Genomic DNA, 15,728 nt, shown 5'->3' with positions numbered 1-15,728 from the left:
GAAATTATTTGATATGACCGTTAAGCTAAAGTGCGTAGTTCGCAAGTCATATTGAAAAGAATCAGCTGTGTTAATGATTAGATACACGTTTTTTTTTATTGTGACCTTGTGTAACACTCCCTCTGCTCTTCTAGTTCAAACAACACTGCCGAGTGGAGAGGTGTGGCCACGGCTTAAGCCAAAATGGCGACACCAGGACCTCAGTTTCACTCTTCGCACTGATTCTCTTAGCTAGCTGACTAGCTAGCTCAACAAGAAACTACGGCAAAGACGGGAAACTAACCCGGTCACAGTTAAATATGGCTGAATTAGAGCAGCACGAAGGAGAGCAGGTATCGTTAACTAGCGTTAGAACCCATTTTAAACAATTTTACAGATGAATGTGATGAAACCAAAGACGTGTCTAACATTAACGAACTCTGTTTTAACAGGATATTGAGAAGAAAATTGAGGAAACGAGACAGAGATTCAAGAATGAGTTCCTCCAAGGTAACTATACATTTATTATGAATAAACTGACATTAACTTGCTCCTTGCTCAGTCACTTGCGTTTGCGTTAATTTGGGGTTATTGTCAGCTTCGTTAACTCAGATATTGCAGGTTAACTGTCCACAATTTAGCTACTTTAACATGTTGACAACATGACCTACATGCTCAGAGCCTAGATAAGCTCCAAAGGTAGCTATTTATTGCCACCTGCAGCTGGTAGTTTTGACTAAGGTACAATGCTATGGCCTTCAGGTAAACTTTATGAGTTTACAGCAAGTTGTTGGAATGTGTAGTTTTAATAGAATTTAAGTCAGTCAATGTTGTTGAAAGTGAAACCTGGTGCTTGAACTCTTGGTATTTGTCATGTGATTGAGCCTTTGTTCCATGTTTACAGGTTCAATAGATAAATATGACTCCAGAGATGTGGAAAGGCTTGAAAAAGATGACGCTCTGGTGGAGGGCTATCTCCAATGGAGAATTTATGTCATAGATGATGCCCTGAAAATGATTGATGAAAGTCTTCAGTGGAGAAAGGAATATGGTCTGAATGGTAAGACATCTTGCTAAATAGTTTGTAATTTGATATGCGCAATTTCACCTAAAATTAGGGCCGGGCATCCTTTTTGATACCAGTGACAATCTGATTCTAGAGTTTAAAAATCAATACCAAACTTTTTTTTTGTTCTTCCATTTCTTACTTTGACAATATTTTGGATTTTCTAAAATAAATCCTTTTTTCATTTAAAACAAAATCTCAAATTTTAAATGTCAAAAGAGAAGCAGTTATCCATTAACTTTGCCAAAATAAAGTAGGTCAATAATTGTCAATAATTTGGTTTAAAGTCAGGAACTATTTGATCAGATTAAACAAGATTATGGCCAGTCCTTAAATGCCAGCTTTCAGTAAATGACAGTTTTTGATAGCTGGTGCTATTGGCAAAGTTTAGTCAGTACCCAAAAGGTTTTAGAGTATCCAGTCCTATCTAAAAGTAGAAAAGTTGACATCGGCATATTTAGATGTCAAAGCTTGTGACACAGACCAGTGTTTGTCTATGTGCTGCTCTTGGTTGAATCCAGACAATGTCATTGTGTGTTAAACACCCATATACATAGGCCACCCCTGAGGACAATCCCCATTCTTTCTGTTTTCTGAGGAATTTCTCAGTTGTTGTTGTTAGTCTTTAATTTAGCAAATTGAATTTGTCAAGCAGTTGTTTTTAGGAAGTTTTATTTATTCAAGTCATTACTCAAGGTCCTCACGGGCCATGTATCCAAGGCCAAATTTTGTTAGTTCTTTTGTGTATCTCTTGAAAAAGGTTAATGAGGAGTGTGTTATATTTTTTGTTAACTCAAGCAGTTTAAGGTAAAGGGAAGCTGGGAGGCTTAACAGGTTCTATGAAACTTTTATATAAGGTTTTATAAAACTATTATATAATGGTAAGGGTGAAACTTCCTCTAGAATGGAAAGTACATCTGACCACTTCTGGTTCACCTACATGAATGTTTTATATAAAGTTGCTGTACATGGATTATATTGTGGGTCTGGGATGGTTTATTTCCAGGAATAGAACAAGATGGCTTTAAATATACCCGGACATGATGGAAATTATGAAAAAATAAAGTGTCATTAATATATTTTGTGCCGTTTTTAAGTAGTTCAATTAAATATTCAAATAGTGTGAAAATATGTAAAGACCTTACGAGAAAGTAAACCCCTTTGCCTACAATGCCTTGTTTTGTATAGCTAAAACTGTATTGATAACAAACACCATTTAAAAGTAATGTGTCTTAATTGCGTGTTTCAGATCTCACTGAGAGCTCCATTCCCAAATGGATGTTCGAGACTGGTGCTGTCTACCTCCACGGCTATGACAAAGAGGGCAACAAGCTCTGTATGTAATTATACAGACCTACCTAATGTAAACTCTGTTATACATTTACAATTTAGCTTTTCTTTAAATGTCAGACAAATATCTGTTCAATTAAACCTGTGTACCCATCAATGAAAATCTACACAAATGAAAAACTACTTAAACCTTAATTAATAATTTTGAATATCTGTTTACTGTGTTTAGTCTGGTTCAAAGTAAAGCTACACGTCAAGGATACAAAAACAATCATTGACAAGAAGAAGTATATTGCCTTCTGGCTGGAGCAGTATGCGAAGAAAGAACCTGGGATGCCACTCACTGTTGTGTTTGACATGACGGAGTCTGGCCTCAGTAATATCGTAAGTCCATAATGATGGTGTTTCGAACTATGTTTTTGTAATTTTATCAGTTACTTCTTTTTGATTTCTTTGTACTGCTCTTTAATTTAGCTTCTTTTCTAGAAGAACAGAAGTAGCCGATACAAGTTTTGTCTTAGTGACTACTAAGAAAACTTGTATTGTTTTTTTTAGCTCAGAGTCTACTAAATACGTTTTACTTTTCTGTGACTGTCATTGAAATGCTGTTTGCATATCCTCATTTTTCTTGCTGTTTGAGCTGTGGTCTTGCTAGGACTGATGCGCTTTAATGGTCTTACACTTCGGAGATTAAAGTAACCTTCAAATCCCGTTGGTCAATTCGAGTGGACTGTCTAATCTGTAGATTTTGTGTTGGAGACGTTAGCTTGCTAATGGAGCTCTCTGACAGCGAGTGTATTTCATTGGCTCTGCTCTCTGCTGGAAAAATGGCTCAACTAAATACAAATAAACCCGCTCTAGCATGGCAAAAAGGATAAATATCTATGCAACCCAAATATGAAATGAGTAGATTAGAAGATCATTTTGGAAAGCATCCTTGTTGAACCACAGTATGAGCTAAAGCAAGGGTAGCCAGTATGATCTCATTAAGGCTTGGGAGTTAGTCTCCTGCATACCAATGAGGCTTCCAGCCAATTATGTAGCTCAGCCAGGGTATAGGGGCTTTATCTCTTGACATACTGGCTGTTTGTCTGATGATTAACATAAAATAGTAAGATGGACATTCATCATAATCACCCAAAAACTAATTTTAAGTGCAAGAGAACATAACACCTGGATATGCCTTTCTAGATGACACATTATTGTATGTATTGAAACTGTAGATTTTTTTAATGCTACCTTTAGCTGAGATAAATGTCTTTTGTTTGAATCAGAAGTGCTTTATTATTTAAGTGGAGAAAATGCATTCAAGTCTCAGCCATTTACTGTGAGCTCTCTCTTTTATTCTTGTTTTTAAGAAGATTGTCTCAAAGTGATAAAAGTTGTTAGATCTAGGTAATGCAATGAAAATGGTGACAGATGACCATAACAGCAAGTTAGATAATTATTATATTTTTCAAATGGTTCATAATGAAGTAACAGTTTAAAAAAAAATGTAAAGAAACATCCTCAAGTCTTTCTCTGGGAGGAATTGAGCAGGTCATCAGAGGAGCTTGTAATTCATTTTAAATGTTCTGTTAAGTGGGACACTTAGATCTAGAGGCAGTTATGAGTGAACAAACATTCTCCCTATTGAAAATCCATAAAGCCTCTTTTATAGTTAAAGCCCTGTATGTGGTTTCACTTTTGAAATCTTCTGTTTTTTCCACTCTGTGTTTCAGGACATGGAGTTTGTGAAGTATGTTATAAACTGCTTCAAAGTATATTATCCAAAGTTTTTATGTAAGTAACAAAAATTGTTATAAAAGCACAACAAATATTTATCCACATTCACCAGATTCTCACATGGATAGAGATTTACTGCTATTTTCAAGTCAAACCTGGGAATTTTTAAACATGATTGTAATGAACATTTCATATAATTTCAGCCAAAATGATCATTGTGGATATGCCTTGGATCATGAATGGTGAGAATGAACCTGCCTTCTCTTAGCAGTTCCTACAAAGTTTTTACGTCAATCATAATTTATCTAAATAGTAATAAGAGGCTGACATATTGAGCATAATGTCTCTATTTCAGCTGCCTGGAAGATTGTGAGGTCGTGGTTGGGTCCCGAGGCAATCAGCAAGCTCAAGTTTGCATCCAAATCTGAGGTGCAGGGATTCATAGACCCTGAGTACCTGCCCCCTCACATGGGCGGAACGGTATGTTGTTATGTCTTTTTGTATGTGTCATGTCAAACATTTCCAAAATAGCCTTACGTGGTGCATTCATTAATGTCCTTTAGACAGTTACAAAAGATGTAGTAGTTACTAGAACTGGTCTAAATTGAAATGATGGTGTGAAAGCTTTAATCAGATCAAACAACTTCATTAATATAAACTGTTTTTAGATTTTTTTTGTCTATCTTGTTGTTTGTGCAACACTGATATCTGTTATATTGTTTGTATAGTATTGATATACATTTTTAAATTGTTGTAGACCTTCTCCATACTCTAAAAGACATATTAGGTTTGTCAGATTACAACTGTCTAGTTGAGAAAAATAATTAAATCTAACTTCAGTAAATAATAAGCATCAGTTTGACTATATTACCTGAATTTCCCTTCAATAAGCCATATTATTATATTCATTCATATGCAAATCAGGGTACTTTTTGTACTTACAAACATGACCACATTGACTTCAATTGACAGTGTACACACTTTAAAAAACCATGCATGTAGTGTTATAACTTGACTACATTCCAGGACCCCTTCAAGTACAGCTACCCACCTCTTCCTGATGACGACTTCCAAACACCTATCTGTGAAAACGGACCAATTGTTAGTGAGGACGAGATGGAGAGCAAAGAGGGTGAAACGGAGAGCAAAGATGCCCTCGAGTCCAGCTTCAACTCTGAGGTTGCAGTAAAGCCAAAAAAGGTACATTTTCTGTCAAGTTTATATTTAGTTATCGGTCATTTCAAAAATATCTTCATCCTTCTACACCATTTAATCTGGCTTCATTATAAGTCAGGACTGCTCCTTGTGTGTTGTGTAAGTCTTCATTTTGGAAGGACACAGAATTTGAATGAGGAAGTTGTTATATTTTTGAATAAAACTGTTAGTGAATGTGATTTAAATTTAGCTAATGCTGAAACTGATTTAGTTACCATGACTAGTGTTTCTGTTATCGGTGAAGCTGCTCTCATGAGTCCTGATAAATGCTGATTCTTGAACTTCATGCAGTGGTGTCCAATCTCGTACAGATTTAACATTTTGTTACTAGTCAAATTAGATACCTCCTGTTTATTTCACAAATTTTCTATAAATTGAGCCTAAGATTACAGCTTGTAATCAGACCGCTCTGTAGAGACAACTGGGAATTAAGTGGCAAGTAATGCCCTGATTTGGAAGACGTTAAGCTCTTGCTTATTGTTTCCTTGAAGGTGACTCCTAATGTCTCTGGCTGCAATTAAATCCTGCCAACACAGCCCATGCATCACAGCCAGCGCTTTGCTTTTCTCATCCTCTCTGCCCCTCATATGGTCCACAGAGGTTGTCAAGTCAGCTGCTTAAGCTCTTCCCTGCTGTAGCTTGATTCCTGTTCTCACCAAAGAGCAGCCTCGCAGTGTAGCACCATCACTGAGACGCCCCACGGGCTTTATCTTGAAGCTTTATCTGCAGCCACTGTCAACCATCCTTATACTATGGTGTCACCAAATTTCACTTACTTGACTGCAGCTTATCTTACATATTCTACTCACTTGATAGTCCGATGCCTTGAAATAGATGGAGGGCATTAAGGTTGTCCTCTCAGGACATGCTTGACATCAGGAAATGCCTTTTGAAGACTTGTAGAAAGTTGGACATTTACATTATATTGGTGGGTGTTATTTTTAACCATGGTTATTATTTATGTTTTGTTCCTTAGTGTTGCAGCTGTTATTTACAGTTATTTTGCTGTTTGGCTGTCATGGTTGGGGAGAAGCAGATCTGTGGTTAAGCGACATTGGATGTGAGAATCAAGATATAACTGTGCTGTAATTGATAGCAGCTCACTACCTCATATAGGGCACAAACTGTGAAAGTTGCTGCGTCATCCAAAGCAACTCCCATGAGCCTCCTAAGCCCCAACAAACAAACAGTGCTCCCATTGTTAATGAATGCCACATTGGTCATGCACAATAGATTTAGATTCACAAAGCAGAGATATGCAAATTCGTCAATTGTTGGCCACAACAATAATAATCTACAGGTGCAAGTTTGAAGTTTGTTAATATAAATTACCTTACCCTTGCATGTTTCTGGTGTGAGCAACATTAACATGCCCTGCATAACGCCAGAGAAAAGGGACCTAGCCACCATGTTAAAGCATTTGTTTTGAGATACTAAAGCCATTGTTTGTATTTTAACAAACACTACAGTTTTCTAAGGTGTCAGACTAGATATCAAAACCTTTATGTCAGCTGCATAGACAGTGAGTATGATGTTATAAGTAGACTAAGTGTTTGAATATGCCTGGCTACGGTCTAAAGGGGTCAATGATAATATTCAAGGTGAGAGAACAACAGTTCAACAGTTTTGCTTTGTATTACAATTAAAATTAATGTAGTTATTCATGTAACGTCTAATACTGCCACTGACTGAATGTTACATATTACATACTAAATATACAAAAGAACACTAGCACACTAACTTCCTTACGCCCATAGTTCTGTATAAATTATTTTACAGTTGGATGTTTACCAAAAAAATAATTGAGTTTATCTAAAAAAAAAACACAAAGAAAGACAAGGTTAAGTGTTTGAAGTGAGAGGAGAGCAGTGATAAGAGGTTTATATAAGAGCTTGAAAGAAATGTGTACGGTAATTAGCAGTGTCTATTGTCTCCTAATATAAAAAAAAATTCAAACTATTTTTCAAATTTTGTGCTCTTCTGTTTGCACGGAGTGAAGTAGTTTAATCAGGCATGATGAATTTGACTTTTTTTCTGGTGGGTTGCATTATGACTAAACACATAGCGCTGTGGTAATATACCAGCCTGTCAGCTCTTCGTACCCATGTGAACGCATTCCACAATACTGTTTCCTATCCATCTTGTTTATTTAAACAAGAGACTTTCCCTCTCAACTACCTCCACCCATCGCAACCTGAATTCTTCTAGATTCCAGGCAGCAGTGCGTTGCTAACTTGGCTTCAGTAAGTTAATTGCCTTTTTCTCTGTTTTGAAACAAGGGCTGGAGGTGGTAAGGCAGTGTAGGATCACACCCACACAAGAAGCCCAGAGTCCCGAAGATTTCTTCCAGCTGGAAAGGCAGGTGTACTCACATGACTGAATTATTGTGAGTGCACCTCCCTCACAGTCTACTGATGTCATCTCAACCCCTGGACATGTTCATCCCTTGACCTGTCCTGGACCTCACATTTCAATTTGACCCCCAAAATTGTATTGCACTTGTTTAAAAACCGAAACATTTCTGACTTTGTTATGAAGGAAAGTAGGCTAAATGAAGGCTAGCCTACCATTTGCACAAAACCATGTAAATACTCAACCAAGGGAGACACATATTTCATATTTCACTGTATGATCAGCTTCAAGAAAACAGAAAGCAAAGTCACTACTGCCCATTAACAATATGACAATATGTTTCTTCTAACCTCAGATTAAAACTACTAATACAATTACTGTTACACTACAGTAGCCCAAGTTAATAAAACTCTGCACCAGATCTCAAACCATGCTTGCCTTTGAAGCAACTTTTAAACAGAAGCCATGTGTGCCTTGTCCTCTTAACATTATCTTTTACAAAGTCTGCAATTCTGGAGAGCGCTGATCATGTAGACAATCATGTTGTATGCCTTAATATGTACTGTATAACCAATAGACACTCCTCATAATGAGCATTTCACTAATCTTTCACTTTAGAATAATGTAAAATCATCAATGATTTAATTTGTCTTTGCATTTTGTATCTTACACACAATGTGTAGAAATCATGAAGTTCACTAATTTTACATATATTATATTATGGGCCATTTTATCTCTTTGTATGAGATTATGGTATAAGTGTTTTTTATTATTTAATTTGTTTCTCAGAATTAATTGCCACTTATTTTGTTATTTTTTTAATCTATAATCGAATGTTGTTTCCATGAGCCTAATAAATATGGTTATAGCTGTGCCAAACACTGGGATTTTAATTGTAACTGTATGGCACAGCCTACTATTTCAATGTTTAATTTTTAATTAAAAATGGAGCATGTTTTACTATTTACTTCTAAAATTTTCTAATTATGTAAGGCTTGCTCTTTAAAATGACAAATAAATAGAGACATTTCATCAGCAGCTGATTATCTCTTGATGTCTTCCTTGTGGCAGTTGCATAACAGTCAGCCCTTACATTTAGATGACATGTTGTGTTGCTTATAACAGCTAATGACACACTTCCCCTCTGAGTCACAAATGGTCCTGTCACATGCAGAGTCCAATCACCTTTGCCCCTTTCTCCCCGGATGTGCTCACTCTCCCATCTGTTTCCCAGAATATGTGGTTCCCTCAACACTGTGAAAGCATCCATTTCCCCAGCTCACCTCCTTCGTCCATGGCAAACGTTTCACAATTGCTGTCCTGTCAGCTGTTTTGTGGTCATATGTTCCCCCTGTGGGTAATTTGTGTCAAGGTTTATGGATGTTTTGCTGAAGAATAAGTGAATGTGCGAGCGACGATATGACATCTGGTCTGATTGAACTATTTTTGTTCAAGGTTCTTAGTTTGTTCAAAAGTCACGAGTTTGTGAGACTACCAGGAACAAGGGTCAAGTGTCATCATGGGGGATTTCTCAGTAAAATAAAAATCTATTTTAATAATGGTACTTTTCACCATTATTTTGCAAGAACAATTTATTAATCATTTCAGATGACTGTCAAGAGCTTCATTAACTGATAGCGTTCTACACATCAAGGGCAGGGGTCCAACATTTCATTTTCAGGAATGAAGCCAGATAAGGGTCACACCATTACATTATCAATATTGTGAGTCTCTTTTCTAATTCGGTGGTCTTTGTTGTTTCAGGTAAATTTCCTGGAAGACAGTTTGAGGACAGAGGACTATGAAAAAGGGGACATGAACAGCAGGACCAAAGGAGCCAGGAAGCCACTGTCCACCTTCAAAGGACTTCTGCTAGATGTTAGGTAGGTCATCCTGCATTCGTTATTTACACATCACTGACAGCTGTTCGTGGTTGAATTGCTGCTAGAAGGGAAAACAAAGGGTTGTCTACACACCTACATGAGCAAGCTCGCAATCACTATATTGATGCAATAAAGCGAACAGTTGACAATCAGCAGATGGATTTTTGAAAGTGGTTTACCTTTTGGAAATCTAGCTATAATCTCATATCTATCTATCTATCGAACACTTGGGATCTGTCCGGGACCCTTCTTATCAAGCAGTCTCAGTCTGGTTGTTCAGCACCAGAGTTGGATTGACAGGATTCACAGCAGCCTAGACAAACCACACTAACTGGGCAGAGAGTTTTTTTCTAACCAAAACAAACAGGTTAGGTATCTAGGCATCTGGTCTTGGTCTGGCTGTACCTGTACTCATCTGCGGTTGTATATGCACAGTACCCAGCTTCTCTGCACTGCAGTTACTTCATAATCACAGTTTTCAATGACATTATCATTAGTCTATCCCCTGTTAACAACAGCTCCACCCCAAAGCTTGTTCAGGTTTTGTACTGTGGCTGACTGCACACTCATTCCCCTCTGAATAAATGTACACTAAACTGAACTGAACATTATAGCCTTCATGCAGGTAAGATTATTATCTTACCTTATTATTGTTTTAGCTAGGCGTACCTAATGATCTGGAAACTGAGCATATGTGAATTTTGGAGCCATACACAAAAATAACAATATTAATTGCTTTGTTCTTGATAACGTATTGACAACAATGTTCTCTTCATGTGTTGGCTCAAAGCCTAAAGTCATTGATGTTTTACCTTTTTAAAGCCCAATTGATCTGATCACATGTGGTTAGGAATTAAGTATGCTGCCAATCAATTGTTCAGTGAGAGAACAGGCCAGCTTACTTAGCAGTGCACTCACACACCGTATGATATTACTCCTTATGTAATAAATAGTGTTTGACCGTTGAGTTCTGTTTTTACAGAGTAATGGCTTTGATGTAAGGGGTTTGACGGCTCTGAGCTGTGAATTATAGTGATAAACAGATTTAAATGAGCCTTAAATGCAATTATGTTTCTAAGCTGTGTTAGCCTTAACTTTGATGGGGCTTTGATCTTGTGTTTGCCAAAGGTTTACAGAACCCAAAGACTCTCTCTGAGCGCAAGCAAGCACCAGACTTTTCAGCGTTTTTACTGGGGAAAAGAACACGCAAAGACTTGAAAAGGAAAAACATACCTTTTGTTCTTAGGAGTTTTAGTCCATGAAACATAGCCAAGCTGCATCAATGAGGAGCTTTATACATATGGTGCAGATATTATAATCCATTTGCTAATTTCTTCATGACGAAGTTTAAAGTCCTCCGTGCAAAAAGTCTTCACTGAGGCTGAATTCATCAAATCACATACTATTTATAGCCAAATTAGACTGTTGCAAACTTGCTTAGAGAAAGCATTGAGTGCCAGTCACAAGTGTCAGAAAGCAATGCAAAGTGCCTCGTCTTCAGATTTTAGGCCACAGATTTGAAATTGAATAGCCTGTTTCTGCTACAGTATACACATCTGGTCTGTAAAAACGGTTTGACTTTTAGACAAGACAGGATTATTAACAAGGAAAACATGCTTATAACATACCTATCACTGTGTGTAAGTTGGTCTGTGCTAATATGATTAATTGCAACATATTTATGAGAATGTGCATCACAAATGATTAATTGAAATAAGGCCATTAAGGTGGTTTTTTTTCTGTATTGTCTAAACATTGGTGCAAATGAAAACTAAAATTACCATAAACGGGTGTTTAACAGTGGCCCGCCGGGAACCCATAGTAGGGGGATTTAGTCTTGGAAGGTATGTTGTTGTTGTTGTTCTTGTTGTTGAGTTTTTTGGTAATTTTTGGCCACATCTAGATTTATGTAAACGTGCTTGACAGAAATCATGTATTTGAAAGTATGCTTTAGTTTTTTTAGCTGCAAAAAAGATTGCTGAAGCAGATAGTAAAGGTGTAAATGCCTGCATGTCCCAGACTATTCAAGGCACGTGAATTGTAGCAGTCCAATTTGGATTAATAAGATAGAAAAGAGCAATTTGTGAAGCAAATGGTAACTCCTATCTGCACCAAGTAGCTACAGTATGTGCACCAAAGTGCACATATAGACACTTTAGAGCGCAAAATGACTGTAGTTAAGGACTCAAGCCTCTTCTTTCCATCCAAATGTAGCTCCAGTCTCATAATGTGTGTTTTTTCTTTCCCTCAAGCCCCGCAGAGGAACTCAGCTTTGGTTCTGGAGAGACAGAGAAAAAAAGCCTCATTATCCTGAGCAATGTAACCAAAAATCAAGTAGCCTTTAAGGTGAGTGTAAAGGCACTCACATAAATGTATACGCTTGAAACTGTGAGCCAGTGTGAGTTGACAGAACAACTGCTTGTCTCTGCTGCAATAAGTTACTGCCAAAATTATGTGATTAGTAGTTGAAGTCATTTAAGCAAATTTGCCAAACATTAACTGGTTCCAGCGTCTCAAATATAAGGATTTGCTGAATTTTTATATATCTTTGAAAAAATATTTTTAGACTGTTAGTTAGACAAATTAAACATTTTGAAGATGTCAACATGAGCTGTGGGAATGTGTCTTTCCCCTGTTTTTACATTTCATAGAAATATTATTTATGAAAGGTGCCTCTGGTGTCTTCACAGGTGCGGACCACAGCACCTGAGAAGTACAGGGTGAAGCCCAGCAGCAGCAGCTGTGACCCAGGAGCTTCAGTAGATATAGTGGTGTCTTTACATGGAGGTACTGCACTTTAGCGCTGCACTGTACCCCACTCACAACAGCTGACCAATTGCTGAACTTTAGAATAATCAAATGGTCTAGTCTTTTACCTTCCCAAAGTGCCGGAAGCCACTTTTCTTTGCCTGACATACATATTTCAAAACTGATAAAAGAATAATCTCTTCAAGACAAACCATCAGACAACTGGCAGTGCTGTACAAGTTAAGACATTTTATGGCCTTCAAGCTCTGAAATGTCAGCTGTAGGTCATGTTGTCCTGCAAAAAACGTACTTGCTTTTTTTCTCTAGCTTTTTATGCTGTGGTGTTTTTTTCCGTTACTGTAATGTCTAGCACTGCAGTTTTAACTTTGTTTCTGTTTGAAAGGTTTGTGGTTTATGGTTTTGTTATGGATTTTAAACAACCATTTCTTTCACATGAAAGAAACCTAACCCTTCCTGTTTTTGTTTTTTTTTCTCCAAATGGTTTTGGCTTGCAAGCTTTTTTTGGTTAAATGTTGCCCGGAATGTTTCTGTGCAGGTTCTCAAGCCTCTCCACAGGACAGATTTTTGGTAATGGCCGCCGAGATGGACAATGCTGTATCACAAGAACTTTCACAGTTCTGGAAAGAAGTACCTAAAACCAAGGTCATGGAACACAGGTATGCATCTGTGCTCTTTGTTAAGCCAAGTATAAATATGTACACTTTGCACACTGGTCTGTTGCTACTGCCTCATTACAGCCGTGACAGTGGCCTGGTAGGCTGCATATCACCATGATGGCCGCCGTTCATTATAGATTGTGACTTTCCAACAGATTGCGCTGTCATGTTCTGGAGAGCGTTAAACGACAAACACTGCCTCCTCTCAGAGACAGCCCTGTGGAGACCGGGACCAACGGACAGCAGGAATTAAACTCTGCAGTAAGTTCTGGTGGAAGAGAAGACTTGTTACAATACTCATTATCTTTAAGTCCCAATACATATTTGTTCATTCAGATACTTTTGACCACCATTGAAGATTTGGTAGCTCATCAGTGTTTTAAAACAAATTGTTCATAACTTGTAGGCTGAGTTAGGTCGTGTAATCTGTTGGTTGAAGGTTGCATCACTATAAATGTCTAGTATAACACAAGTTAACTGGTTAAATACTTTCTTAAAGGTATAGTTCAACATTTAAAAGAGTTAGATGAGAAAACTCACATATCTGTGGGTTAAATATGGAGCTGGAACAGAGGGGCAGCTAAACTAGCTTAGCATAAAGACTGGAAACCGGGGGAACCATTAGCCTGGCTCAGTCAATAACATTAAAAATAAAAAACTTTAAAGTCACCTCTAAAGTTCACTAATTAACACTTTCTATCTTGTTCAATCCGTATGTTTCAGGAACAACGTGTAGCCTCTCTGCTGATTGCCTCACGCATTTCTGTTTATGATTTAAACAAAACAAACACATACGTTTTTGGTGGTGCAGGTTGGCATATTTCTTAAGTTTAGAAGAAGGCCAGGCTAGTTGTTCGGCCTCACTTCCAGTCTTTATGTTAAGATAAACTAAGTATCTCTGCACAAGCTCACACAGACATGATAGTGGTATCAACCCTCTCATTTTCTTTAACTCTTGGCAACCAACCAAATCTGCATATTTCACACTATTTCTTTAATTTAATGTACTTATCTACCTAATTTGCCATCATGGCTTTCATTACAAGGGTATTAAATTGATAAACCAGGTCAGTGATCTAGATTTTTATCTCACCAGCTCCTGCGATTGACGACCTGCAATGCCCGAATGGAGCAGAAGCTGAATACATGTCTGTGGGTGCAGAAGGTCATTATTGGCTTGGTGCTGGTCCTCGTGGGGCTGAACCTTATGTGTCTCCACGTGCTGAGTGCTTCCCAGCAGCCATCCTGACCTGCCAGAGCTCCCTCCAACTGCATATGTCGACCGCAGACACACAGACGCTTCCAGCAGGGCCACAGTCGGGCTGCTGTCACGGAGGGGAGGCAAACTGACTTTAGGGACATGTGAGCTAATGTGGAGTTAATATATGAAGAGCTTGTACTCGTCTCTTGAGGCTCTTAAGAGTTGGAACAACAGAGACGCTCAACAATGTGACATCAAATCATTAATGTATTTTTTAAGACCAATCGTGAAAAAATTTGTATTTATTACAAAAGACTAAGTATGTAGGAAGAATAAGTTACTTTTGTGATCATAATGTACAATTTTTTTATATATATTATATAAATCTACAGAGTTTAAAATAAACACTTTTTGTCAACTTCACTTTTGTTGAACATGTTTTTCTCCTTGTATAGTCAGGTCAGATCATCTAAGAAGAGTATCTACACACCCGCCTTTAACCAGAGATGTAGATGTTTCGATCATTCAGCAGTCCTATTTGGCATTAGCATTCACACTCATTAATAAACCCTCATTAGTACAGCAGCTTCTAATTGAAAACATTGCTGTGTATGACCTTACTAAACCTCTCCACACTCAGACCAAGGAGCCACAGGAGATCTCTGTCTCCACCATCTTCTCTATTTGTTTTTAATTACCCCTACACTGCCAAACTAAAAATACCAAAGCAATTAATGGAGTACAAGGACATGGCACAACCCACTTGTAGCTTAGTGGGAAGCACTGATATCTATAACAAGATCCAGCTCTGAGCAATCAGGACGTGCGCCATCGCACCAGGATTGATCACAATTGGGTTATTAAATGTGCTGTCTGGCATAAACATTTGCAGATTGTTTGCAGTAGCTGATGGCTGCTTGCATGCAAGGGCTGATTTAGAATGGCTCATGCAGTAATGGGTAAACTAATCCTATGTAGATTATAAACACCGGGCTGTTTCGGGGAGCTGTAAAATGTTTATTCCCTTAAGACATTGCATCGCTTGTTCTGTAACTCATTTATATGTTAGTGACAACTCTTCATATGGTTGTTCTTATAAAACCTCTCCATTAATAGTTGTTTGTTGAAGGAATTAGTTTTAAGTGAGCATGTGCACTGAATGTAAAACTTGCATGAAGTAATTCACTTCATCTCTCAGTAAGAAATGCATTTTTCACTATTTGGGTAGTGAGTGCCTATGCACTAAAAAAAAAGAAACACGGAGGTTAATGGTGTGTTTGCCTCCAGAGAATAAAAGTAAAAGCTTTGGTATCACACATAGGTGGACAGATTTTAAGTGCATCTGAGTGCCAAGCAGTACCTGACTGAACTCGGTCTGAAGTCGATCAGATACACTACACTACACTGCACAGAGCCAAAAACACGAACATCAGTGAAGCAACAATGACTGAAGTGGAAAATTATTTGAGCAGTCATGTGGTGCGGTTTCCTAGATAGACCTTTTTCACCTGATTGCCTATTTGTCAGTGATTGCTTACAGTGGATACTACAAGTCTTTTGCAGTAGCTTCAGAAGTCAGAAGCTCCCCCACG

The 15,728-nt window shown here is 37.8% G+C and overlaps 1 protein-coding gene across 1 annotated transcript; it reads left to right on the top strand.

Moving 5' to 3' along the window:
- The first annotated feature begins 73 nt into the window (after nucleotides 1-73).
- On the top strand, nucleotides 74-14,559 carry mospd2 (motile sperm domain containing 2). The gene is made up of 15 exons (XM_034886638.1): nucleotides 74-332; nucleotides 432-489; nucleotides 884-1,039; nucleotides 2,295-2,381; nucleotides 2,565-2,719; nucleotides 4,057-4,117; nucleotides 4,264-4,302; nucleotides 4,416-4,540; nucleotides 5,087-5,260; nucleotides 9,392-9,510; nucleotides 11,763-11,856; nucleotides 12,201-12,297; nucleotides 12,815-12,935; nucleotides 13,091-13,196; nucleotides 14,032-14,559. The coding sequence occupies exons 1-15, from the start codon at nucleotides 300-302 to the stop codon at nucleotides 14,182-14,184; spliced, it is 1,578 nt and encodes a 525-aa protein (XP_034742529.1). The 5' UTR covers nucleotides 74-299; the 3' UTR covers nucleotides 14,185-14,559.
- The last annotated feature ends 1,169 nt before the right edge of the window (nucleotides 14,560-15,728 follow it).

The sequence above is a fragment of the Etheostoma cragini genome, chromosome 11, assembly GCF_013103735.1.
Source record: "Etheostoma cragini isolate CJK2018 chromosome 11, CSU_Ecrag_1.0, whole genome shotgun sequence".
In the NCBI taxonomy this organism is placed as follows: Eukaryota; Metazoa; Chordata; class Actinopteri; order Perciformes; family Percidae; genus Etheostoma; species Etheostoma cragini.
Note: the sequence above shows the minus strand (reverse complement) of the source record. Positions and strands in the feature narration are given on the sequence as shown.